The sequence below is a fragment of the Sceloporus undulatus genome, chromosome 4 (genome assembly GCF_019175285.1).
Source record: "Sceloporus undulatus isolate JIND9_A2432 ecotype Alabama chromosome 4, SceUnd_v1.1, whole genome shotgun sequence".
Lineage (NCBI taxonomy): Eukaryota > Metazoa > Chordata > Lepidosauria > Squamata > Phrynosomatidae > Sceloporus > Sceloporus undulatus.
In genome coordinates, this window is record NC_056525.1 from 10,360,583 (window position 1) to 10,384,986 (window position 24,404).

The following is a 24,404-nucleotide window of genomic DNA, read 5'->3' on the forward strand; positions in this document are numbered from 1 at the left end:
GGGTAGTGTGTTTGTCTTTGTGAGCGTACATGTGCTATGTGATCTTTGCTGGGTATGTTTTTAATTAGCAGCCTAATATGGCAAGTATAAACCAGATGCCCTGCTTAATTTCTTCCCCTCCAGTAACTATTAATGTCCATCAAATCCTGGCTCTCTTATCTTTGGACAAGTAATAATACTGAAACGTTGAGTAGCCTCTGTCATCAATGTCTTGTTAGCCCACATATCAATTTATTATCACTGTTTGCATCAAAAAGTAAGATCTTAAAATGAATACCACTATATACTTGTCAGTTTGAAAAGTCCTCCTTTTCTCTCAAGGAGGCCACATTCACCCACATAGGATTATAATCTATATAAAAGCCCTAAATGGCTTGGGCCCAGGATACCTAAAGGACCGCCTCTCCCCGTACATTCCGCCTCGCACCCTCAGAACGTCTGGGCAGCAATTACTGAAGGTGCCTGGGGCTAGATTATCCTCCACTACACGGAGGACATTTTCCACTGCTGCCCCAGCCCTTTGGAATACGCTGCCCACTGAGCTCCGCTCGACTACCACCCTGGCCCAATTCAGGAAGGACTTGAAAACCTTCCTGTTCCAACAGGCATTCCCCGACTAAAATCCTGTGGGTCTCCCTCCTCTTCCGTGGCCAAGAGGTTGGGCTACGGGGCTTTTAGCCTGTTAGTTTTTATTGATTGTATGGTTTGCTTTTATGTGTTTGTATTTTATATTGTTTTATGATACTGTTGTTTTTAACTTATGTTGTAAGCCGCCCTGATCGTAGGAAGGAGCGGGATAAAAATAAAAACTTTATTATTATTTATTTATTATAAACACAATTAAGATTTTGTATTTTTGTTGTATATTGTGGGAAAATGGCTCAACAGATTTTCATCAAATTTTGGAGAATATGTTTGGAGTGTTGTGACTTAAAATAGAGGCTGCATGGTTTACATGAGATTCTCTTTGGGTGTGGGAATAGGGAGCACCCCAATTATGTTTACATTCAAAGAGAGAAGTATACATTATTTTCAATTTTTGAAATTTTGTTGTTGTCAACTGCTGTCCATGTTGATTTATGGTAACCCTTTGGATGTGAGACCTCTAAGTCACCCTATCATCAACAGCCCTGCTCAAGTCTTGCAGACTCAGGGCTGCAGCTTCCATGACTAAGGTCCAAAACACACTGCAGAAATAATCCAGCTTGATACCACTTCAATTGCCCTGGTTCAGTGCTAGGGAATCCTGGGAATTGTAGTTTATTGTGGCACCAGAGCTCTCTGATTGAGAAAGCTAAATGTCTCCCAAAACTAGTTCTCAGAATTCCCTAGCATTGAACTAGGGCAGTTAAAGCAGTGTCAAACTGGATTATTTCTGCAGTTGGATTGGACCTGAGTCTTTTTATATGGAATGCGGTCTTTCTATGTTGTCTTCTACCTTACCAAGCATTATTGCCTTTTCTAGAGAATCATGTCTTCTCATGTGTCAAATATACAACAGTTTCAGTTATTTGTCTTGGCTTCTAGGGAGAGTTCAGGCTTGATTCTCTCCAGGACCCATTTATTTCTCTTTTTTGGCAGCCCATGGTATTTGCAGAACTTTCTTCCAGCACCACACTTCAGATAAATTGATTTTCTTCCAATCGGTTTTCTTCATACATAGAAATTAGAAATACGATGGCATGAACAATCCTAAGTATAATCTATATAATGTCAAGTTGCTGTTACAACATCACATGTACATGGCTAGATGGTTTGTGAACAAAATTTGAAGGCATAGCCTGGGATAATATGTAGGCTATGTGGCATACATGAAATTCATTTTGGGTTGTCTCCAATATTTTTACATTCACACATTAGTGTGCCTGGCAACCAACCACATGCTCTCTTAAGAACATCTAAGACTGATGTGCAATGTGAAATATGTTTGAGCATCCAAAGTGATAGGCACTTGTCTAGTGCCAGACCTGGGTGTTTCCCCCCCTGTTCCAAACACTTACATGCATTATTTTCTATAGCATAGTCTTTACTGATGGTAAATGATGCAGCAGATGGTTCATGGCAGAGAAACATTACCTTTTGCTGGTTGAGTTTAGCATCCCCTCACAGCCAGTGGTAAATTTTGAACACACACATGTACACAAAATAAATTCTATTAAGACTTTGGCCAGTAATCAAATTCAAATACCCATCACTTGACATTTGGGGAACCCCTGGGCTTAGATGCACCTAATGCCAAAGTGAGGCCAATGGAAGATGGCCTCCCAAGGGTTATATAGTGCAGAAGCAAATAAAGAAATCAAAATGCACAAGCATGACTCATCTCCCCCCAAAAACTTTGAGAACTGTAGGAGCAGGTTATCAACAGAGAAAAAATCACCACCAACACCATCTCAGTCCATTCCTAGACTTCACACCTTTTCCCAGCTTCAAAGAGCAAAAGGAATGCAAAAATATATCCAGCAAGGTCACTAATGTAAGTGAACTCTTTCACATCACAGGACAGTGGCTAATGCTCATCTATGATGTTAACAAGCACTCTAAAACCCATCTGCCTATGTGGCAGAGTTGTAAGCCTAGCTTACTACAACATCCTCCAAAGCAGTTGAAACTTATCCTTACTCATGGTTAATGAGTCCCACATGTAACACTGAGTACTACACCTAGTTTTAAAGTATGAGAACAGCAGGAGAAATAAAATCCAGCCTACGTGAAGCAAGAAAAATATGCAAGAACCACAGTTTGATACAACAGGTGAAGGAGTGACCAGGTCCTTGCTCTACCCTCCAAAAAGTTGCTGTTTCTCACCATAGGCAAAGGGTAGCTAAGAGTGAGAGCATCCCATGACACTGAAATCACAATAAAAGTGGTGCCATGTGCCATGGCTAAGTAGCAACTGAAATTCAGGCAATGGGGGAGCACAAAGCTGAGTCTTGGATGTTGAACTGAATGTTCGGGAAAGCCATGTAGGAGACGGTGGGCTGTATCACTTCAGAAATTAGACAGAGAAGCAGTATTATGAGAACAGTATTATGATTGCAACTTTATGATCAGATTTTTAAATGACATTTGTCCAAAAGCAGCCCATTTTGCTGGAATTTGAATAACAGAATCTTAGAATTGGAAGGGACCACAAGGACATCTGGTCCAACCATGCAAGACCATGCAACTGAAACACTCCTGAAATATGCCCATTCAGCCTCTGCTTAAAGATCTCCAAAGATGGTACGTCTATAGCACTCTCTAACAGCTCTTACAGTAAAGAGCTTCCTAATGTTTAAGTGGAATAACTTTTCTTATAATTTGAATCGATAGCCCTGTTTAAATACTTGAAGGGATATCATACTGAGGAAGGAGCTGACTTGTTTTCTGCTGTTCCAGAGTCTAGGACCTGGAGCAATGGATGCAAGCTCCAGGAAAAGAAATTCCACCTCAACATTAGGAAGAACTTCCTGACAGTAAGGGCTGTTCAACAATGGAACACACTCCCTTGGAGTGTAGTGGAGCCTCCCTTCTTGGAGGTCTTTAAGCAGAGGCTGGATGGCCATCTGTTGGGGATGCTTTGACTGAGAGTTCCTGCATGGCAGGGGGTTGGACTGGATGGCCCTTGTGGTCTCTTCCAACTCTATGATTCTATGAATCCATTGGTCCCTGTTCTAGTTTCTGGAGCAGCAGCAAACAAGTTTGCTCCCTCTTCTGCATGACATCAGATTTTTAAAGATAGCTATCATGTGACCTCAGTCTTCTTTTCCCCAAGTTAAATATGCCCAGCTCTCTCAGTCATTTCTCATAAGACTTGTTTTCCAGACTTGGCCAAGGAAGGGCCTTTATTTAACAGGTAAGCCAACCATAAGTTTTCAGTCTCTTTCCTTTTTGGAAAACAATAAAGGGGTGTATGAAGGGGGTGAGGTGTATCCCTCCTCAAAGGTCCTGCAGGGGGGCAATGTAGCCTTCAAGACACAAAAGCTGATCTCTTGATTTAAAACAATTTAGTGCTATTGCTCACAGATTCTTGTCTCTAATGATAGTAAAAACGCACCATCTGGTGGCCATAAAGGAAGCACAGAATATTTCATAGTATGAGCAGGTTCAGAAAAGTTCAGAAATATGCTTGTTTATCCCTTTCCATTTTCCAAAAAGTAATACCAGTTCTCTATTATACAAAAACTATTCATCTGTGTAATTTAATAGGACAGACATACTCATTATTATTAGTTTCAATCATATTATTCTGAAAAGCTATGCTTTAATGCATACAATTCTTTACCCCAGAAATTTCATTCAGTGCAAAATGCAGCAGCTAAGTTGCCAACTAGTTCAAAATGTTGAGCTCTTATTACTAAAATATTTAGAAGACCTGTACTGGTGTCCAGTTGCTTTTGGGTCTAATTCAAGATACTGGTTTTAACTTTTGAAGCTCTAAATAGTTGGAGGCCTGGCCATTTAGGGGGCTGTTATGAATCTGTCTAGATGTCATAATCTTGCCATGGTCTCTTGAGAACATCATCCGCTGTGGATGCCTATTTGATGGGTTGGCAAGAGACATCTTTTACCTGTGCTACTCCCAGACTGTGGATTGCACGCCTCTTGGAGTTGCAATCACTTTTGTTAATTTTAGAGTAGGAAGATACAGCTTTTCAGTCTGGCTTTTAAACAGCTTTGGAAGTTTATTGGTTTTGGTTACTGCAACAATCTTAATGACTATTGTTTGTTTTATTGTGATTTGTTAGCTACCCAGGATGCTATTATATTTTATCAAAGGTGTGACAGAAATCAATAGCAGCACCAAATCTTGTTCTAGTAGTGACAGGATATAAGTCCTTGAAACAAACAAAATAAATAGTGGTGGGTGCTTTGAGAGCAATTCCAAACAGACTGACAGAACAATTCATTGATACTGCTATAGTAGTTCCTGTTGTTTATGTGCCTTGAAGTTGTGTTTGACTTACATCAACCTTATCACAGGGCATAATTTATTCAGAGGAGGTTTGCCATTGCCTTCTTCTAAAGCTGAGTCAGCCAAGCTCACCAAGTTTTCATGGCTTAGTGGGGATGTGAACCTTGGAGTCCGAGTTCAATATTCAAATTGTTAACCACATCGGTTTTGGACTGTATCAAAATTGCTAAAAGTTGCACTGCTTGGAACATGCCACATTATCTGATGACATCTTGTTGATCCCCAGATTCACTGTGAAATCCAGATCACTGATAGACCAAAACTCTAGCTAATAACATCTGGTAGATTGTGAAAATTGGCAGTATTTGGTAGGCTAGTGACAATTTCATCTATTTTCAGAGAATGCCATGTTTCAGTCATGTTCAGAAAGCTTAATAATAATAATAATAATAATATCCCGCCTCTTTGATATGATCAAGGCTGCTTACATCAATAAAACAGTTTACATCAATAAAGCTTATAACATAACTAGCAGTGCTGTAGTTTCAAAACTAGCCTGAATGGACTCCTTCAAGAGAGCATCTACTTCCAGACCCTCAGATGTGCTATTAAAAATGGAGAAATAAATGGTATGTGAAGGGACAGCATCAAGATGTTGGTGGCAGAGGTAGACTTCATTTCCTGTTGTACATAGAACTACTAGCTCATCTAGCCAACATTTCAAGACAATGTGCTGCTTCCATCTTGACCTGAAATTACTAGCCATTAGATTGTTATATGAGAAATGGAGAAGCTGTGAAAGCCCCAGGAAAATAGGTGACTGCATGGTAGATTCAGACAGAGCATGATGAAATCCTAGGATGGCATGTTGGGATATGTTCACATGTATCTCCCAGCAAATTTTATGCTCTCTTCAGGGGCTCTTAAGATCTGATGATATCTGCAGTATCTGCTTTGTTGTATACACCTGTTTAATAAATAATTACTATTAACATTAGAATTTCACATGCTTAAGTTAAAAAAAAAACATTGGAGTTTTCCAACAGATTGCTTAGTAGCCCAACAGCTGTCTAATCAATATTAACTTTAAGCTTTCCTTAAAACAGTATTTCCATTGGTGACCTTGCTTATTTCCCCCCAAGTTATTTTGTTGTTATTCTGTCTTCCCACTAATGAACCCAACGCCACATATATGGCTCTTCCTCTCTGCAAAGCAGGTGAAGTTGGAGAGTGGCTAACCCAAGGTTGCCAAGCATGTTTCCAGGCTTAGCAGAAACTAGAAACTGGATTGTTCTCAAACCATTAAATAACTTTGTACATTACCCCTTTGTTTTTTCCCTGTAGGAACAAGCATTACCATTCTAGTCAGTCTTCAGGTTTGCAGTTTTAGAGTTTGCATATTCTGTCTCCTCTGACAGCCTTCCAGCATGTCAACAGCCAGAATAGTCCTTCATTCCTTGACACATGAGATATGGATCATTTTGTAAAAAAAAAAAAAAAATGATATGAGCATATTTTTCCTTTCCAGGACAACCGTTTCATACTAAACCCCCTTCATTTCACCCATCCACAGTCAACCTGGGTTTTACCAGGACCTCTGCATACCTGGTAAAGTACCTGCATACCTGTCAAGTAGAAATGTGAATACATCATTATAATTAAAAACAGGACACAAGACAGCAGTGACTCAGAGTTCACACTTCTGTCTAGCCATACTTTTCTTGCTCTATTTTTAAATTTCTAAAATAAAATTAAATCAATTCTCATTCACTCTGAATTGCTTGGTTCCATCTCTTGCTTTATTGTTTTGTTTTTCAGATGACACAGTAGGTTCAAATCCAGAACCACTTTACAGAACAAGAAGTATCGCTCACTACTTCTGTGAACATCACAAACACAGAGAAGGAAAATTGAAATGTTATCAAGTTTCAGAACCCTCCTTGCTCTCAAAAGCAACAACAAAAGAGTTCCAAAGATAATTGCTTCAACCTAAAAGAATCCAGTGAAGTTTCTTGAAGCCATATTTTAGCACTCAAAGCTTTTGGCAAAGTCCTCCACTGGTAACTGGCCTCTATTTCTATCACTGATGTCCCGATACTGGGAGACTGACCTCCAAATCGTGCAATCCAGATTAAATTAAAATGAGGTTTACCCAATAGTTTTAAGTTATTGCACAGATCACTACATCAATACATTAAAAAAAATCAACCCATGGAATGTTAGAATAGGACCTGTGAGTATGTTTGCTGGATTCTTGTGGAATCAAAATGATACTCCAGCAAGGCCATACAGAAAGCAATTGTAAATTATGAACCTTATCACTTACACACACAGTTGTATTCTTAGAACTTCTCAACATTTACAACAGTCCCCCAAACAACCTTGATTGCTCTATAAGCTTAGTGTTTCAATTGCTGGGGCAGGGGGTAAATAAACCAGATGGCATAAAGAAGAGGTTTGTATATCAAGCCAACTTACCCTTTCCATCTTACTGATTTCATTAAAGGGTTCTTCCCTTTTTTGTGGAAATCACATGGAAAGTTATGACACAGTGCAAATTCCACATTCATTACATAGATCTCTACAGCTAGAGTTTTAAGTCTACTATTCATGGCCAGAGATATCTGCTACAAAATCTATGAGTATTTTCCATCACACACCCTACTTTCCAATGCCCACAGTGGGTAGAATTCAAATACCAAGCCATGTTAGTTTGGATCAGTGTGCAAAGAGATCTTATAGCACCTTGAGACTAACATATGGAGTCTCAGTGGTGATGCAAGATTCCGTTGTAGTGGGAAGAATGAAATATTTATACTGGCACTGAGAGGCAGAGACAGTGGTAGCTGGACCTCATCTCGAGAAGATAAGAACAATGGATAGAGTGGTGTCAAGATTGCATGGCTGAAGGGAAGAATAAGTTCTGGTCAAGTCTGCATGGAATTTAGGGCTGTTGGGTAGTTTAGAGACTTACTTCTACTACTGCAACCAATCCATACTACTGAGGAGTGAAGCAGACTGGCAATAAGGAGTGGCCAAAGGCCACTCTGGTTCCGATCAGGTTGGGACAGCAACAACTGGGCAGCCCACTCTTGAAGTAGGCCACTGCTGTGATTCTGAACAGGCCGTCGGCAGGAGCGGATTTTCTCTTTTTGGGCCAGCTTTTGCAATCTCCATGCGGCCTTGGTGCGGCTTCCAGCCACTTCAGGGGCGTGTCACATAAACACCATGCCTCCAAAGTGGTCAGAAGCTGCTTTACTTGACCCATCTGTTTCAGGCTTGAGTCTTAATAAAATACTGCACTATAAGATTTCCTCATATTGCAAAATACCACACTAAATGTAATAAATCTGATATTATTTCTAGTGCTTCCAATTCAATGTACTGGGAGCACCCCAAGACAGATGCAAGACTCACAATTAAAAATAAATAAATAAATAAATTTGGAGTGGCAAACAACTGAGGTACCAAAGTAGTCTAATCCCTGGAGGAAAAAATAAAATAATGAGATCCCCAACATGAAATAAGGCCTGCCTGCAAAAAAGGAGCATAGAATTAAAAGTATCTCATGGCTTCCTAGTTGACTTCATTTATATCCAGAAAGTTGCCTTTTAAAAATGCAGTATCTTAAAATAAAATAGGATTTTAAACACTAACTGATGGCTGCACCTTCTGCACATGACCTCTCCCAGAAAAGTAATCTGATAAAACTGGTCAAAAGGCTTACATCCAACATTGTGCCCTCTTTGCCAGTTTGACTTAACTTGTGAATTTTTCTCATAGGCCACTATGATCCTTAGAAGAGGGGCAAAGTCCAAGCTGTGGGCCCAAAAATAAGTTGAAACGATATTAGCCAACTATACCATGTATAATAGTTAGACATTAATGGCATTTAAAAAAACCTTCAGTCTATAAGTTTGTCTGCTGCAGGCAATCAGAAAAAATGAAGATTTTTACAGCATTCAGCATTAGCGATAGCATTTACATTTCTATACCGCTTCATAGTGAACTCGGCACTCTCTAAGCAGTTTACAATCTGTAAGCCAATGTTTACAAGCTTGTTTGAACAGGAAAGGGCAGTAAGCTAAAGCCAAGGCAGTGTTCAGACCTGGACATAATTGTGACTAAAGATGATCCAGAAGCAACAACACAACAGTTTTACAACAACTGTGTACTACTGCTCACTCATACCGGGATCACAATTTCAGGAAAGTAAATAGGGCACCTTAACTTTTCCTGTGTATAGCTTTACTAAGCTTGAAGCTCCATGCTCCCATTTGAAAAATAGGAAAAATGAAGGAGGGATCTCAAAGGGTAGATATCCTGAAATAACAAAGTATTATATGAGGGAGGGAGAAAAGGCAAAGCTAAGTTAGAAAAATGTATGAATTGTGAAGAAAAAGTGTTTTTAACATACATTTTTTATTCATGGGATTGTATGAATATTTCATAAGGTATTAGAAGTGGAAGCATTCTCATAATTTAGGGATGCTCATACTAATTCAGACAGGCCATATAAACAGCCAGCTCAAGTATGTCATCTTCGCTATTATTCCAGTCTTTGAAAGATTTGCTGCCAAATCATGGGAGCAAGTACTTCACCTTTGAATAGTGCAGAAAACATGCATTGGTTTCCACAGCTGGGAATGTTTTAAGAGAGCTGATGAAAGAATTAGCTATAAGCTCCGATTATTTTTACATGTTGAACATGCAATTAAGTTCCAAGGCTATCATTACAGAGAAAGAGTCATGTGCTGGCCATAATGGAAGTGCCAACACCAAGACTGTAACTCTCCCTGTGCTCAAATTTATATATTTTTGTAAGGAGCAGTTGTACAAGGTCAAGAGTTCTTTGAAGAAGACACAGGAGCCTGTCTGGCAGAAGGAAAGCTTCTTTAAGGGTTCCTGAAGAAAAGGCATAGACCATCTCACCACTGCTACCAAAGGATGACAGAAAGGGCACAATAAGATAGATTACAGAGGAGAGAAAAGGTTGGAACAGAAATAGAAGGGAGGACCAGAATAATATTTTAGCTGGCAGTTTTAAAGACTAGTAAGTACAGCAGAACAAGCTGACACGATTGTATAACTTCACAAGGTAGATATTGACATACTGTATTGAACAATACACAAAAGTCCTAGTAAACTATTAATACTCAGTGGGTAATTCAGAGTGTGTGTGTGTGTGTGTGTGTGTTTAGATAATTATATACAGCAGGTATCTTAAGCTGAGTTCTGAGAAGTTGAAATTTAAGTTTGTGCCAAGGTTCATAAGACTAGAGTCATAGGCCCATACAGTTGACTTGACAATGCAGAGATCTTCATGGGCAGAAATTCAAACATGTGAATTTTCTCCTTTTGGGCCATAGTGTGAAATGTAGGTCTTCAAGAAAAATGTTCATATTGATTTCGGAAAAAATCCCACACTGGCTTTCACTCTTGGTTTCAACCAACTATACCATGATTCAAAGTTTTCTGGCATGTTCTTACATCTAAGTAGCCACATTGTGCTGTTATCCTTTTAACTTACAGGGATGGCAAAAGATTTGTTGACCACAGGCACAAGGAACATACTTTACTTATGATCTTGTAGAAAGAAATACCTGAATTCTTTTCAAATGTCTGCAAAACTGCAACATGATGAAAGCTGTAATCTGAGCACTCTTGATTATCTTCTTTCCAGTTTTTCAGGGAAGGAAGAAACAGGAAACCTACCACAGAATCTTGTAAACTGATTTGATTCATATGTGTCCGAAGTACTAATTATTTTGTAATTACTATGTTTATGAATTAATTTATATTGTTTAATTAGAATGATGTGGCTTGAAAAGTTTGCTTTTATTAGCTGAAAATTCTGTTCTGTCACATCTTACAACTGTTGGCTATTCAAATGCATTCTGGTAACAGGGCATCTCTGGTTAAAAAATAATAATCCCAAAGCATGTGGAAACTCAGAAGTATACAAAATAAAATCTGTCCTTTAATATTTAAAAAAGAAAAATGTGGGGAATCTGTTACACACTGTTGAAAACCACCAAGGGCAGGAACTGGAAGTGCCTCATTCTTTACTCCAAATGCTTTAGAAATTCAAGCTGGTCCTTCTTTGTTTAAGAATTAAAATGAGTGATCTTTTTGCTATTAGACCTTGATAAATATAAGAACTGCTTCGACAATGTCTTAATTACCATTCTGGCTTGATTCAAAGTTATCCCAGTAGCATCAGTCAAATGATACTCTCATATCCGAGGTTCTAAAGAACTTCAATTGAAGCTCCAAAGAGAAGTTGGACAATCTTGCAAGATTAGACATGCAACATTGTGCTATGAAAGTATGCTTGCATGGACTTGCTTCCTTCAAACTCTTGCTTTAAGGAAGTCGTGGTATGCTCCACATAGAACAGCAGCACAGTGAAAATGTATCTGGTATATAAGGTCATTTCCATGGGAGAGACTTCCTTCCATATAGCAAAGTACAAGAATCTGCAAATCAAAGTTTCTGTTGCAGTTGTAAACAGGAGTGGAAAGAGAATAGAACTGTAAAGCATGAGGTTTAAACAGGCCCAAAATGAAAAGGACATTAATCCAGTTACATGGTAAATCTTTCCAGAGGTGTGATTTCCCCCCCTCTGCTGTGCTCAACAAGGACAGGGTACTACCAGTTCTGGTTATCCCATCCTTCTTCAGCAGCTGAAGATGACTCTTTTGTTGACTTCTTAGGAGTCTTTTTGGCTTTGCCCTCCCCCGCTGCATTCTCCCAGTTGGTCTCCCAGTTTTCCCAGCTGTCACTATTACTGTTCTTGTTATTGGAGACTGTCCCTGAGCCCCAGACATCCCAGCTATCAGAGCTCTTCTTCTCCATTGAATTGTCCACGTACGTCCAGCTATCACTGCTTGGAGACTTGTGAGCTTTTGGTGGCTCTGAGTTGCCAAAGGTCTCCCAAAAGCTTTGATCCACTGCATTGTTCTGATAGCCTTCACTGTTGTTCTGGTAGCTCTCTCTCTCAGATGACCTTTTAAGGAGGAAAATATAGAAAAATGGACTAGTTTAATTCACTGAAAACTTAAGAACAGCTTCTACTGTGTTAATATTGTTGGTGATGGCTTTAAAAACGGATTATTCAAATTTATGGAGGACAGGGCTGCTAATACAATTCATTATGGCTATATCTGACCTCCTATATCAGAGTTGCCTAAATGCCATTTGTGGAATATACAAGCAAGAAGGTGCCATTGCATTTCTGTCCTGCTTATCATCTTCCCAAAGGTGTCTGTTTTGTCACTGTGGGAAACAAGATACAGTGGGTCCTTGTTATACGCTGGGGTTTGGTTCCAAGATCCCCCGTGTATAACAAAATCCGTGTATGCTCAAGTCCCATTAAGTATAATGACATAGCAAAATGGTGTCCCTAATAAAAAATGGAACATCAAGGTAAATTTATACTTTTTTGGAACATTTTCAAACCGTGTATGCTTAAATCCGCGTATAAAAAATCCGTGTATAAGAAGGGCCGACTGTACTTGACTTGGTAGTCTCCGGGTCTCCTCCAGCAGGCTTCTTTTGATAGAAATAAACACTTTTTCTCTGCTATTCAATTTTCAACTTGGCTCTCAAAGAAGAATAAAGGACAATGTAACTAAGTGGGGCACCAAATGAAGATATAAAGGGCAACAGGTACCCAGAAATCTGGATTGGAGGGTGGGAGAGGAAAACCAAACAGCACCATACAACAGGAAGCAGTTGTTTTTACAAGAGCTATGATGGGATAACACAGGAAATAGCTTACAGATTGTCCTCTATGTTTTACTATGAAAAGAGCAATCATCGTTGACAGAAAATATTAGGCATAGGTCTGTCTCAAATTTGACAGAAATACTAGGCGTAAGTGCAATTAAAAGCTGGGATATAAACTTTTAAACAAATAATAATGGGTTATGGAGTAACAAGGTTGTCTGTGAGGATTCAGTTGAAATGACAAGCAGGTTATTATTTAGGTGATAAGGGGAAACCTTCCATCATAAAGAGAAATATCGTATTTTCCAGCGTATAAGGCGACTGGGAGTATAAGACAACCACCCAAGTCGCATGCCGGCAGCGTCCCTGGCCTCCTATAGGCCAAATTAAGGGGCTCTGGCACCCACACACACCGGCTTGAGGGGCCCCCCGTGGAGGCCTGAAAGGCGGGTACCGCGGCCAGGATCTCTCTCGCTGCCATTGCTGGAAAAGGTGGCGGAGAATTGGCTCCAGAGCCAGTCGGGCCGAGGGAAAGAGGGAAAGAGCCGGCCCTTATGCTTTGCCTCTGCCACCGCCCAGGATACTCCACTCCTCCAGCGGCTTCTGCAGCGTGCCAGACTTCTGACACGCCGTGGAAGCCGCTGGAGGAGCGGAGTATCCTGGGTGGCGGTGGCAGCGAAGCATAAGGGGCCGGCTCTTTCCCTCGGCCCGACTGGCTCTGGAACCACTTCTCCGCCACCTTTTCCAGCAATGGCAGCAAAAGAGAGCCCGGCCGTGGTGCTTGCTGGGACAGGAACCGCAAGGACCCCGGAGACAGAGAGGTGGCTACACCATTCGCCTGTCTCTGTGGTCACAAGCCAGCATATAAGACAGGGGTAAAAAGTCGTATTATATACCGGAAAATACGGTACTAAAAAAATAATCACAAAGGACACTTGGGATAGTAAACATAATTTGTGCTTTCTTTGTACAGTGATTGACTAGGATGAGGCTGAATGTAACTGAATTAGAATAGGCGATCATGAACAATAGGGATGCTACAGTATTTCACATTCATCTGGTGGAATAGTTGGGTCCAGACTTAAACATATTTAGAGCAGACCCACTAAAATTGTGTGTGTGTGTACCTTGAAGTCATTTCCAATTCATGGTGACCCTAGCATAGGATTTTCTAAGTAAAATTTGTTCAGAAGGGGTTTGTCAATCCCTTCCTCTGAAGCTGAGAGCATGTGACCTGCCCAAGGTCACCTAGCTGATTTCCATGGCCAAGAGGAATTTGAACCCTGGACTCTAAAGTCATTGTTCAATGCTTAAACCACGAAACCAGTTGGCTATGAGAAGTTAATCAAAACTAATTTCAGTCTCTCTCACTTCAAAAGGTCTACTCCCAGGATAATTTTGTCAAGATGCAACTCGCGGTTATTTATTTCGAATCTCTACCCATGCTTGGTTATAAAATGCTACAGTTGGCTTCTGAGTGTTTGGAAAGGAAAACACTCAAGAACAATCTAAAAAGGGACAATGTATTTCTTACAATATAAATATCTATTTTGTCCTTTTTTATTGGTATGTAAGCTGGTAGCCAGAGTGATGTAGTAGTTTGAGTGTTGAACTAGGACTCTGCTTGGCTATGGAATCCCTGCTTGGCTATGGAAACTCACTAGGTGACCTTGGACAAGTCATATTCTCTCCACCCAAAAGGGAGGCAATGACAAACAACCCCTGAATAAATCTTGCCAAGAAAATCCCATGATACATTTGCCTTTGGGTTGCTGTAAGTTGGAAACTACGTAAAGGCACACTGCAACAAAGCTGTTGGAGAGCCTTTCCAGCTTTAGAGTGAAGTATAAATGCAATAAAGAAAAATAAAAGGCTTCTACTTCCATTGAACTCTAGCATAACCATCAGAATAATTTTTAAAAGACAGATAAGTACAACAATAGCAATAGTATTTACATTTCTATACCACTAATAGTGAACTCAGCACTCTCTAAGTGGTTTACAACCTGTAAGCCAGTTGCCCTCAACAAGCTGGATACTCATTTTACCAACCTACAAAAAGATGGAAGGCTGAGTCAACCTTGGAGCCCTGGGATCGAACTCACAACTTTGCGGCTGCAGTACCAATATTTAACCACTGTGCCACCAGGGCTCCTTCTGTATGTCAATCCTGTTGCCATAAAAATCAGCAAATCATATATACACGTAAGACAGGGAAGCTCAGAATGTATTGTATATACTCATGTGTAAATCTAGAAATTTTAGTCAATAAACTGACCCAAAAACCCTTGGACACCTTATCCATGGGTCAATGTAAGAATTGTACTTTAACTCTTATCAAAAAAGGAACCATCCCCTTCTCTGAGAAGAATGACAAAAGGCAAGAGCTTAGTCCATCCCGGAAGCACCTGAAAGAAACACTGACCCCTCTACTCTCTCTGCTGTGGTGTGGCTTTTTGAATGCCTTGGTGGGAAAATGGTAGCAGTCAATTGGTCTCTGAAGGATCTGAATAAGCCATTTGTGTACATTTATCAGTTCTTCTGGGTTAAAATCAGGAAAAGTTATTACATTAAAGTTAAAGACTATAATCAATGCTAAAGTTGTCACCATTCCTTTGTCTTCTCATCTTTTGGCGTGTTTGCATTTTCGTAGCCTCACCTGTGCTGTTGCCTTCCCAACAGACTGCAGAGTTACCTTTTACTGTAGCTCCTTCCTCATCCATCCAGCCTTTACGGTGAGCACAGATAATTATGCCTGCCAGAATTTTTTAAGTTCCTTGGCATTGTTTTCATTTGTTTGTCCTTTACATCCTTTGTTACGTGCCCATTTTTACCCTTGACTTATCCATGGATCATATAAAAATTCATAATTTTGACCCTAAAATGTGCCCTTGACTTATACGCGCGGTTGATTTACAGTCAAGTATACACGGTATTTCTCTAAGCATGAACACACAAATAGGATACCTTTCAGAAGACTCGTCTGGTTTTCCAGAAAAAAAAGTAGTAACATCTCGCCAACCCTTACTACTTGCTCCCTGGACCTGTGGAAAAGAATGAGGCAAAGAAGAAAAGGAAACCCAAAGAAAAATTACAAAAAAATCTATTTTGCACCTTATGACAAAAGACAATCAGAAAACTATATACATACACACCTTTCTTATCTGCCTATGAAGCCAATTTCACACAGCGGGCTATAGTGAGAAACAGTTTTTCTCTATACAGTTCCTGCTAGATGTATTAATTTTTCTGAGAATGTGACAGAGTTGAAGGAGCAACACTTTCTGGTTGATGTTTTAATTATGTCACAGAATTTGTTCTCCCTAAGAATTTGCTAACATCATAATTTCCTGTATGTACTCACTGGTTACATGTTTTAAAAATATGGTAGCAAGATAGGTTCATGTGTTAAAACTCACAATAAAAATACAAGTATTAAATGCTATAGCCAGGCTTTAAAGGGCTGCAAGCAACAGTGTTTTTTCAGCCCTCTCATCCAGGTCTTCCTCAGCTTCCAGTCACTATTTCCTGAAGAGAAGAGTTGCATTCTATACATTTAGTAAACCTTACATTGCAGGCAGAAACATCTGGCATCATATAAATAGGGCTCTCTGCATCCTATCCTATGTCGTCCTTTTTATTTTCATAATACAGAAGGTACTTTGGAAAGGTACAAATAAAAGTACAACTCTGTCAAGTCAGAAGAGATTCAGCTAGGGATTGCTTATGTAACACTGCCAAATACTAAGCAAGGCAGGCAAAACCTTGCCCTCTGTGCCATCCCAGGGATGGAAATTATAAATGAAGATGGCAGCTGCTGTGGAAGAATGCAATGTGTTCTTGACAATAAACATTTCAAATAATTACAAGAATCACAGATTTTAAGAATTCGCCAAGAAACTTGGAACATTATTTTTATTATTATTCTGAAAACATGACACCACAGCAGTTTAAGAAAGGAAGCATTCAGTATGAAAATACTAAAGACCTAGGAGGCATTAGCACTTACCGATTACATTAAGCAATGGCAGCAAGAATACAAGCAGAAGAAGAAGGCACATAGATTAGTAAAAGTTTAGACATACTTCAGTACAACTTAAGTTGTTTCCATATTCCTTGCAAGCTTGGTGGCTGATAAGAGATTTAATCAATTGCTATGTTTCATAATGTTCCAATGCAGCCTTTACTGAAACATTTGTTCCACTGTTTTCAATGCAGATCTTGACAGCACACATTCACCCATGTTTGACAGCCTCATTGTTAATAAAAACAAGTTTCAGATAAAGCCTAATTCATACATCACCTCAGCTAATGCAAGTTCTCCCCACATAGGGTCATATCCAGATCTATTTGCTACACAAAATGGATCAAATTGCTTGACAATTACTTTAACGTTAAAAATAATGCTTGTATTAGGAAGAAAACTCTTCCATAAGGAGAGTAAATAAAACTCAGGAGAGCCATTTCCCAAGGCTGTGCACTGCAAGAATCATACATCCTTGTGCTGGAGCTCTGTATGCTAAAGGAATATGGAGACTAACTTAATACATGGCCTCCTAACTGCTAGGCAGGCCACTTCATACCTTGGAAGCCAAATGTGAGACACCCTGGGAAACATCCTCCAAAATTTTTCCATCTTTCACCTATATGAATTAAGATCTCCAGTTAGGTAAACAATACAATACAGTCTGTGAGAAGAGCTTGTTATGCCAAAGTAAAAACAAATATTTTATTCCACAGACAATGAAGACAAAGAGAGAGAGTCCACTGCTTGTTAAGGTGTTACCTGCTGCCACAACCTGCTGAAATGTTTCTTTGGGCAAACAGAAGTTTTGGATTCCCTATGTTAACCATCCAAGAAGCAAATCATGGTGTGTACTTCATATAAAGCGTGCTCACTTTTTAAGAAAGGGCAAGTATGATCGATGGCTGGGAGTGGGGTTAATACCATAAATACATCCATATTCAAAATTTTATACAAACTGTAAAAACATCTAAAAGCCTATGAACCTAATGTAATTCAAAAATTAAAAGGGGGGCTTATTATCACAGGTATAAATATTAACCTACAAAACATAACTGAGAATTCAATCAGTATTTCATTTAGCAAAATACTGTCTTCAGAAAGCATTTTCCATTGATAACCAAGAGAATGGAAACACTATTCACTTTTAACAGCAATGCAAAGGGGGGATTCTTACTTGAAAAGATCTCAGAATCAAAACATTCCTGTATGGAAAACTTACACAAGCTTCCTCTCAGACATTTTCTGGGAGGAAAGGCAAGGGTATGTCTGAAATATGGAATTCCCCAAACATATTCTGAGTAGTTATAATAATGCAATGGGGCTCTACCATCTGAGCAGCAGGAGGTTTTGATTCATCCTTAATCCACAGTAGCCAAAATTATATATGCTTCATGGTTTCACTATAAACCAAGGGAAATATAGCCCATAGGCTTCATGTGGCCCTTGGGGGGGCTGTGTTATGATCTCCTGAAGTCACCAGAGTCCTTCCCATTTAAAATTTTAGTTTAACAAAAACTTTAAAAATCCAAACCACTTGAAAATGTGGCAATGTAGCACATCTTCTCTCCCACTTTCCTGCAGCCACCCCAATACCTGAGGAATTAGCCATATCTCAGCCATTTTCAGAAAGTAGAGTGATGTTACATCATTTCTAGTTGTGTTGGGAATGGCCCAGAATAGGGTAGGACCCCTACTACAAAGAAGGTAACTATGCCACTGGCTTTAAAATTCCACAGTGAGAGAAAATAGTCTGTGTGGCACAGTAGTTGCATCTGCAAGGAGCCATTCAATGGAGCTGTTTTGAGTGGTCAGATGTCTAATACACACCAGTCATCCAGAAGAAAATGCAGACAGTCCATTCTGAAGAATTTGCATGGCACTTTGCAGATAAAATTATTCAGATCTGCTCCGACTTGGATGTTATTGTTGATACAGCTCCAGCACCTTGTTTCCTGCTTGCCCGGTATTACTGGATACTTTTCAATCTGTGCAGCTTGAGGGCGTGAATAGGATCCATGGAGAGCTGAGAACCAGGTATAGGCCCTTTCTTGTCCATTAAACAGGCCAAAGAGGGACTGGCCAAGTGGGTGAAGAGGGCAGTTAATGCTTCCTTACAATAAGGCAGAATTCCAACTTGTCTAAAGGAGGCAGTTGTTAGGCCATTGTTGGAAAAGCCATCCTTGAATTCCTCTATAATGGATAAATTATCAGCCAGTGTCTAAATGTACGATTCTTGGAGGAGATATTGGAGCATGAGGTGGCCTCCTAGCTCCAAGGCTTCCTGGATGAAATGGATTATCTAGATCCATTTCAATATGATTTCAGGCCTGGTTATGGAACAGACACAGCTTTGGTCACCTTGGTGGATGACCTACACCAGGGAACTCTGAATAGGGCCTCTGAACTCCTATCCAAGGGAAACCAGAATGCTCCCCACCATGGTCTTTCTGGCACCAGGCAAAACCCTTTTTTATTTTGACAGGCTTTTAATCCAGAAAGTTTTTAAAGAATGGGCCAAGAGCTGCTGTGTTATCTTTTAACTGTTTTTACTCATCTGTTTAATAGTTTTGAATCTTTTAAATTGTATTTTATTTAGTGTAGATGTGAACTGTTTTAACATAATGATTACTGAATTCCATTTTAATGTTCACTTTTTGTATGTTCTTAGTCGTATTGTTCCTTGTATGCCACCCAGTTTTGGGAGTAAGCCAGGATAAAAATAAATATAATAACAACAGTAGTAGTAGTAGTAGTAGTTACAGTATTAAGGCTATGACTGGGGAGATCCAGATTCAAATCCTGAAACAGTCACTATATTTCAATTTAATCTCCTTCAATGATTGTTGAGTTAAAAAGGGAAGGGCACTAGGTATGCTACCCTGAGCACCTTTGAGAAAGGGCAGGTAACATAAATGTAATAAAAAAAGTAAGAGTCTGAAAAATGAACTATATACAATACAGAATGAAAATGGGGAGGGAGGGCTGCATGTTGACTTGAATCAGCCAGTTGCATCTTGGGCTACAAGTATTTGGAAGCATAATGGCATAACATGGCTTTGATAAAATCAACTGAGAAGAAATTTCAGATTGTACTAGAAAGGAACTGTGCATTCATATTGGACCAATTTTCCAAAAGATAGCCCAGTTTGTCTCTTTCAATATATGGTTAAGAAGGATAACACATTCAAAATCCATCAGTCATGTATTCATTTTCCAAAGTTACCTTTTCCTGTGCAGGTTTGAGAACATTTTCATTTAAACTCTGACCTAACTCTGATGCCTAGTTAAAAGCAAAATGAAAAAGTCAGTTACACTCTTCTTCAAGGACACGTCTAACATGTATTGCCACAGAAAGCCAATAGACTTCCAAAGAAAAGGAAAAGAAATAGGAAAATAGCCCTATGCTTTGCTGGTATAAGCAACAGAGTGAGCTTAAAGCACACAAGATGCAAGGTGACAAAGGAAAGAAAAAATACACTGAGATATACATGACAACAGAGCTGTTCAGCATCTTTGAACTAGCAGCAGATTTGAAGAAAAGGATCTTTGATAAACCACAGGCTACTTTAGGGACACAATTGCTGCCAACATATAGGAACTGGTTCCCATACTGCTTTAGTAATATGCATGCACGTTTCACTCAAGTGCTGACCTATATTGTGGGACTTCTCCAAGGAAACCACACAACCATGAGCAGATGAGTCTACTTTACTGGAGTGGCATGGGAAGCTATGATGACAACCATACTGCTGCAAGTAACATGCAACCAACAAGCTCTTTTGGAAAGATACATGGCAATTTCATAGCAAATGCTCTAATGCACAGCTCATGATGACATCCCTGTTTGATTAGAACTCCAGTTTCTAGGAAAGCTGCAGAACTGCTTGTATCAAATAATAATTCCACAACTTTGATTCATGCTCTTTGCCGAGATGCAGAAGCATACTCGAAGAAGATAATGGGACTTCTATTTTGGAAGAGATGCAGAAGGCTTCTATTTTAGAGCCAAGGTTTACCATGTTGCAGTAATAGAAGAGTTTTGGGGAGAGAAAAATTTATGTAAACCTGCTTATGGTTTTCTATTCCAGTATCTGTTGTGTCCATTAGTCTGAACGACTTGTTTCCTCTCCCTTTTCTGCTTCTCTAGACCTGAAGGACCGGCTGCAATTAGAAAGAAGATACTGGGTGGAATAAATCTGTCCCAGTATATTTTGGAAGTGGGGGCAGGAACAGTGGTATTATTGGTTTGAGATATAAAGAGAAAAATAATATCAAAATAAAAACAAAGAAATACATTTCTCTCTTGTTTGCTAAAGTTGTGTGAAGCACCTTGCATGCAGACATCTCATTTCTGTTTGTGACATTCTGAAATGTAGGCTGTCCAGTTTGGTATGTAATTTCTCCTAGGTGACTTTGGGGAGGAAGACTGGAACAGATTATCTGTGATCCTTTCAATCAAGACCACTAAGGACTAAGAAGAAATATTCTCAACATCCCTTCTCACCTTTTATTTGTTTTAAAGAACATAATCCATTTTTCCCTATCATTTCATGAACCTTAAATACTGTGGGGTACCGTTTTTCTTTTCTACTTCTTCTTTTTCTCATTGTGAGAATCAAAAAAATTATATGCACAACTGACCTCATTCTTAGGAGGATGGAACTATTTCTTTCTATTTAGACTATGATACATTACAAGATAGTGAAGAAACAGATGAAAAAAGGTATGATAGCAGCTGCTTAAGACTCAAACTTGGAAGACTTACAAAGCAGAAAGGGGGCTTCCCTCTTTTCACAGCTCTTGCCTGTCACCCAATATCCTCACTGGTTCAACCACTGCCATAATTTGCAGGTAAGGGCAGTGGACTACCATGAATTGTATCCCCCTTAACCATGTATATTGCTGATAATAAGGAATCAATAGGCAATGCCATGCCTACTGACAGTGTGGGACACTGCACAGGTTAATCTATAATCAATGCCTTTGCTTCAGGCATTTGAACACTACACACCTTGTGCAGAATTTATTCTGCTTGTGGTAAGCTTTTCAATATGTTGACCATGGAATTTTTCTTTCATGTAAGTAATGATCAATGTGTAAGAAACAGAGTGTGGAGGCTTAAATAATTTGGGGCTGAATGTTACAAATCATTTCTCCCATTAATGAAGCCTTCTGTGATACATTTGTCACTGACCCCAATTCCAAACATTTCCCGAATGCAAAAATATTTCTGGTCATATCTCATTCGTGAGTGCTGTCCCCAACATGTACATAGTCCTTCTGCAAATGAGCCCCTGATGTAAACACTGATGACACAGCATGGATTGGAATACATACTTAGGACTTTTGCTTGATGCAATCTATTTTAAACAAGCTGAAGGAGACATTACAAAAGGATGCAGACAACACTGTTCCACAAAAATGACTTGATTTCAGGGGGGGGGGGGGCAGAATAAGTGAAAGGAAAAAGACAGCTAGCAACAAAATGTACAAGTTTAGCACAGTAAAAAAAAGTGCCCATGCATAAGAACAGAGGGCTTTACCGGCTCTGCCTGCTGTTTGTGGCCCCAAAACTTTACACCCAGGCAGCACAGGAGAAAAGAGCAAGGAAGGTAGAAGAAGCAGCTTTTAGCAAAAGATCTACAGCAATCTTTTTTTTCTAGGTAAGAAAGCATATTTATTCATAGACAAGTGCCCTACTGACAAAGCAAAATGCTGGATCTGTTGTTTAAAATATCAAGCTGAATTGCAAAATTAAATATAATTATATGTACAATCATGGCTGAGAATTAAGTCAGACTAAGCTTGAGCTTGGAAGCAACAGCTCCAATTACTAATTGGGGAAACTTGCTGTCTTGTATAGAAAAAGAGAGCAAGGCTGCTGAAGTAGCTTGTCAGTAGAGATAATCAGTTAACTCCAATACAATGCCGCATGTTGATACTGCTATGATACTGAAAAAGGTCTGAAGTAAGTAACTATTTGGCTTCTGTGAGAAGCAGCAAAGGAAAATCAAGGTGATATCAAAGTTTCCCTCTTCTACCTAAGGGGTAAATATCTGCAGGCTTTATATTCAGATGGAGGCTTAGGATCTGTCATGGAATATTTACAGCATTTTTCCTTTGAACACACAGACAATTTTAGCCTGGAAGATAGTTACAATTAATCATGAATTATTCCCACTGAACAGCTACATACACCAAATGCAGACTGCAAAGAACCCCAAAGACCTCAAAGAACCTTAGTTGTAAATTTAGGGCTTTATAGGCTTGGGCCCAGAATACTTGGAGGACTGCCTCTCCCCATATAATCCGCCCCGCACTCTCAGGTCAGGAGGGAGACATCTTCTGAGAGTTCCTAATGTGAGATACGCGGCGTCTGCGCATAGGGCTTTTTCTGTATCGGCCCCGCAGACTTGGAACTCTCTTCCTGACGAGCTCCATTCTGCCCCCTCCCTGGAGTCTTTTAGAAAGAATCTAAAGACTCATCTCTTCCGCCAAGCATTCCCTCAAGTGTCCTAACTACCACTCTTCTCCCTGTGCACTGTGCGTATTGTATTATGGTATTTTTATTGTGTTTTTATTATACTGTTTTTATTGTGTTTTATTGGCTTATTGGATTGTACGTTGAATTTTATGAATTGTACTGTTTGGTATTAATAAGGGGGTCTGATTGGGTTATTTTGGCCTGTTACAGACAGACCAAAATAAAGCTGCTTCAAGTCACTTTGGAGGTATGGTATTTCAATGATGCATGTGTCCTAATAGTCCAAAAGCCACACCAAAGCCACTCTCCAGTCCTAAGGACTGGAGTGCAGCTTTCGTGTGGCTTTTGGACTCTTAGGACTCATGCATCATTGAAATACCATACCTCCAAAGTGACTCGAAGCAGCTTTATTTAGGCCTGTCTGTAACAGGCCAGTGTATTTTGCATTTGTTGTACACCGCCATGATCGTAGGAATGGCGGCATATAAATGGAATAAATAATAATAATAATAATAAAATAATTTCATAAAAGTCTATATCCATGTATCCTAACCAGTCTTACCAATTTTCAATACTCAATTCTACCACAAGGATAACAAGGTATTACATGCAAATGGTGCCTTCCTAGGCATGCAGTCTCCTACAATGCATTTTATGAGCCAGCTTCTTTTTGTGGATGCTATACTAGTATACCCCATCGCTGCAACAACTTGAGGGAAAGCACCCACAATCACAAGAATTGTTGTAACGGCATGTGCAGCCTGCAAATGGACAAGTCACTTCCTACAAATGGCACCACTATCTCTAGCAGAGTGTCTACAAGCACCAAGTAATGATCTATGCAAACAATGCATAATCAAGAAATCCAGACTCAATGGCTACAGCATAACAGCATGGAGAGGAAATGTTTTGGGTTCTTATGTACATGACTTTTCTGCAATAGTAACTGGTTGGTACATACCTTTACCTGGAGAAGTGGTTATGCATTCTGGCATTGTATTAGATAATCCCCACCCAGCAGATTCTTTTACCCTTCATGTACTAGTTGAAACCACTTCTTTAGGCTGAGGACTGAATATGTCCTAGCAGTAAATTCAGCAGTAGTAGCACAGAATATAAAATAAGAACAAATCATTTGCCACAGAACAGAAAACAGTATTTAACTGAATGGTATTAACTTTTTACTTCAATTGTTGAACACCATGTTCCCCATTAAAATGCAGGAAGTAGATGGTCTGAAAAGACAATCTTTTGACTGCACAATC

General features: G+C 39.5%; 1 protein-coding gene across 12 annotated transcripts in view; it reads right to left on the reverse strand.

The window, feature by feature from the left end:
- Positions 1–6,678: 6,678 nt before the first annotated feature.
- The window catches only part of ARFGAP1 (ADP ribosylation factor GTPase activating protein 1), a 49,543-nt gene continuing 31,817 nt past the window's right edge, over positions 6,679–24,404 (reverse strand). For 3 of the 12 annotated variants that reach the window (XM_042462296.1, XM_042462287.1, XM_042462288.1), the window contains 5 exons: positions 22,199–22,228; positions 19,879–19,935; positions 17,212–17,271; positions 15,596–15,672; positions 6,679–11,906 (listed from right to left, as the gene is read on the reverse strand). In XM_042462296.1, the coding sequence (XP_042318230.1) occupies positions 11,549–11,906; positions 15,596–15,672; positions 17,212–17,271; positions 19,879–19,935; positions 22,199–22,228 (582 nt within the window). In that variant the 3' untranslated portion in view covers positions 6,679–11,548. The remainder of the gene's footprint in view (positions 11,907–15,595; positions 15,673–17,211; positions 17,272–19,878; positions 19,936–22,198; positions 22,229–24,404) is intronic. The other 9 variants (XM_042462297.1, XM_042462293.1, XM_042462291.1 and 6 more) reach the window with 5 other exon arrangements.